Source organism: Colobus angolensis, unplaced genomic scaffold (genome assembly GCF_000951035.1).
Source record: "Colobus angolensis palliatus isolate OR3802 unplaced genomic scaffold, Cang.pa_1.0 Scaffold107, whole genome shotgun sequence".
In the NCBI taxonomy this organism is placed as follows: domain Eukaryota; kingdom Metazoa; phylum Chordata; class Mammalia; order Primates; family Cercopithecidae; genus Colobus; species Colobus angolensis.
Genome location: NW_012111697.1, coordinates 1007438 through 1009752, shown reverse-complemented (window position 1 = coordinate 1009752; position 2315 = coordinate 1007438). Strand labels below are relative to the sequence as shown.

At 49.5% G+C, this 2315-nt stretch overlaps 1 protein-coding gene across 1 annotated transcript in view; it reads right to left on the bottom strand.

The window, feature by feature from the left end:
- LOC105515524 (chromosome unknown open reading frame, human C19orf40) overlaps positions 1-2315 on the bottom strand; it is a 22969-nt gene that overhangs the window by 18120 nt on the left and 2534 nt on the right. The window contains exon 5 of the mRNA XM_011947350.1: positions 23-626. Coding sequence (XP_011802740.1) covers positions 375-626 — 252 coding nt within the window. The 3' untranslated portion in view covers positions 23-374. The remainder of the gene's footprint in view (positions 1-22; positions 627-2315) is intronic.

Genomic DNA, 2315 nt, shown 5'->3' with positions numbered 1-2315 from the left:
TTTTACAGAGCCAGGGTCTCACTTTGGCGCCCAGGCTGGAGTGCAGTGGTACGATCTCGGCTCACTGCAACCTCCGTCTCCCAGGTTCAAGTGATTCCCGTGCCTCGGCCTCCCAAGTAGCTGGGATTTTAGGCGCCTGTCACCATGCCTGGCTAATTTTGTCTATTTTTAGTAGAGACAGGTTTCTCCATGTTGGCCAGTGGATGGTCTTGAACTCCTGACCTCAGGTGATCTGCTGGCTTCGGCCTCCCAAAGTGCTGAGATTACAGGCATGAGCTACCATGCCCAGCCCATTCTCTTGCTTTTTAAAGCTGAAAACAAGATCCTGGTGTTTGTGGTCTTGGGAGAAGACACTGTGGCCCTGAGGCCAACCATCACCTGGGCTGTGTGAAGAAGGCATGGATCTGCTTTGCCACTGCTTGTCCGACCACCTGCTCCAGTTCCCGAATGGAAGCATTACTCAGTTGCTGGATGCTTGGAAACTTCTGGAGGAGAAGGGGAGCTTTAACTTTTCCAACTCCTGGGATCTGCTGCACGGTTCGAAGGAGCGATGGCTCAGACAGCAGCAGGGCCCGTTTCTTCCTGAGAAGAGGGTTCTTACTGGGCTCTTTGGTTTGCTCTTGAACCTGAACCGCAAATGAAAAGAACAGCACGTGAGCGCCCTCTGGAGGACTGGCCATTTTCTTAAAATTTGTTTTGTGGAAATACCGTTTTTCCATTTGGTTCAGCTTCACTTAAGAGAACAAATGTTTTCATATACCATGAATATAATTTCTCAGACATCAGTGAAATTATTGAAAGGTGAGCCACACAAAGGAGTAAGATATTGATAATTTACAAAAACACACTGAGAAATTCAAACACTTTCTGATGGTCCATTAAGAACCATTTCAGTTGTGGCCAGGCGCGGTGGCTCAAGCCTGTAATCCCAGCACTTTGGGAGGCCGAGACGGGCGGATCACGAGGTCAGGAGATCGAGACCATCCTGGCTAACATGGTGAAACCCCGTCTCTACTAAAAAATACAAAAAAACTAGCCGGGCGAGGTGGCGGGCGCCTGTACTCCCAGCTACTCCGGAGGCTGAGGCAGGATCATGGCGTGAACCCGGGAGGCGGAGCTTGCAGTGAGCTGAGATCAGGCCACTGCACTCCAGCCCGGGCAACAGAGCGAGACTCCGTCTCAAAAAAAAAAAAAAAAAGAAAGAAACATTTCAGATGTGCAGGATTAAATGATGGCTACACCTAAACTAGACCTACTTCACGCAGGTCCTGCAGGAAGCCTGCCTCAAAGGAGAAACCTGGTCTGCAGTTAATGGTGGTTATACTAAGGCAGACAATAGCATTATATCAAGGAAAGTTAGGAACAGTGATGCAAGGGATTTGGTAGAGAGGGATCTGTGAACCATTTGTGGCTGCCTGCATCTCCAATGTGGCTCTCAACTCTAGCTCCACATCAGAGGGGGAGATTTAAAAACACACACATAACAAAGAAAACAAAAGTGAAAGAAACAAAACACACACACACACACACACACACAAACACACACACACACACAGAGCTGATGTTCTCCATGCTGGGATTAGAGGCGTAAGCCACTAAACTGATTTTAAAAATAAGTGTTGGTGCCCGGCGCGGTGGCTCACGCCTATAATCCCAGCACTTTGGGAGGCCGAGGCGGGCGCATCACCTGAGGTCGGGAGTTCGAGACCAGCCTGACCAACATGGAGAAACCCCATCTGTACTAAAAATACAAATTGGCTGGGCATGGTGGCAGGCGCCTGTAATTCCAGCTACTTGGGAGGCTGAGGCATGAGAATCACTTGAACTCAGGAGGAGGTTGCAGTGAGCCGAGATTGCATCACTGCACTCCAGCCTGGGCAACAAGAGTGAAACTCCATCTCCAAAAAAAAAAAAAAGTGTTGGTTGGGTGCTGTGGCCCAGCACTTTGGGAGGCCGAGGCAGGCAGATTACCTGAGGTCAGGAGTTTGAGACCAGCCATGGCCAACATGGTGAAACTCTTGTCTCTACTAAAAATACAAAAATTAGCCAGGCATGGTAGTGGGTGTCTGTAATCCCAGCTACTAGGGAGGCTGAGGCAGGAGAATCGCTTGAACCCAGGAGGCAAAGGTTGCAGTGAGCCAAGATTACACCACTGCACTCCAGCCTGATTGACAGAGCAAGACCCTATCTTAAAAAACAAACAAACAAAAAACTAGCCAGGTGTGGTGGCTCATACCTGTAATCCCAGCACTTTGGGAGGCCAAGGTGGGCAGATCACAGGGTCAGGAGTTTGAGACCAGCCTGGCCAACATAGT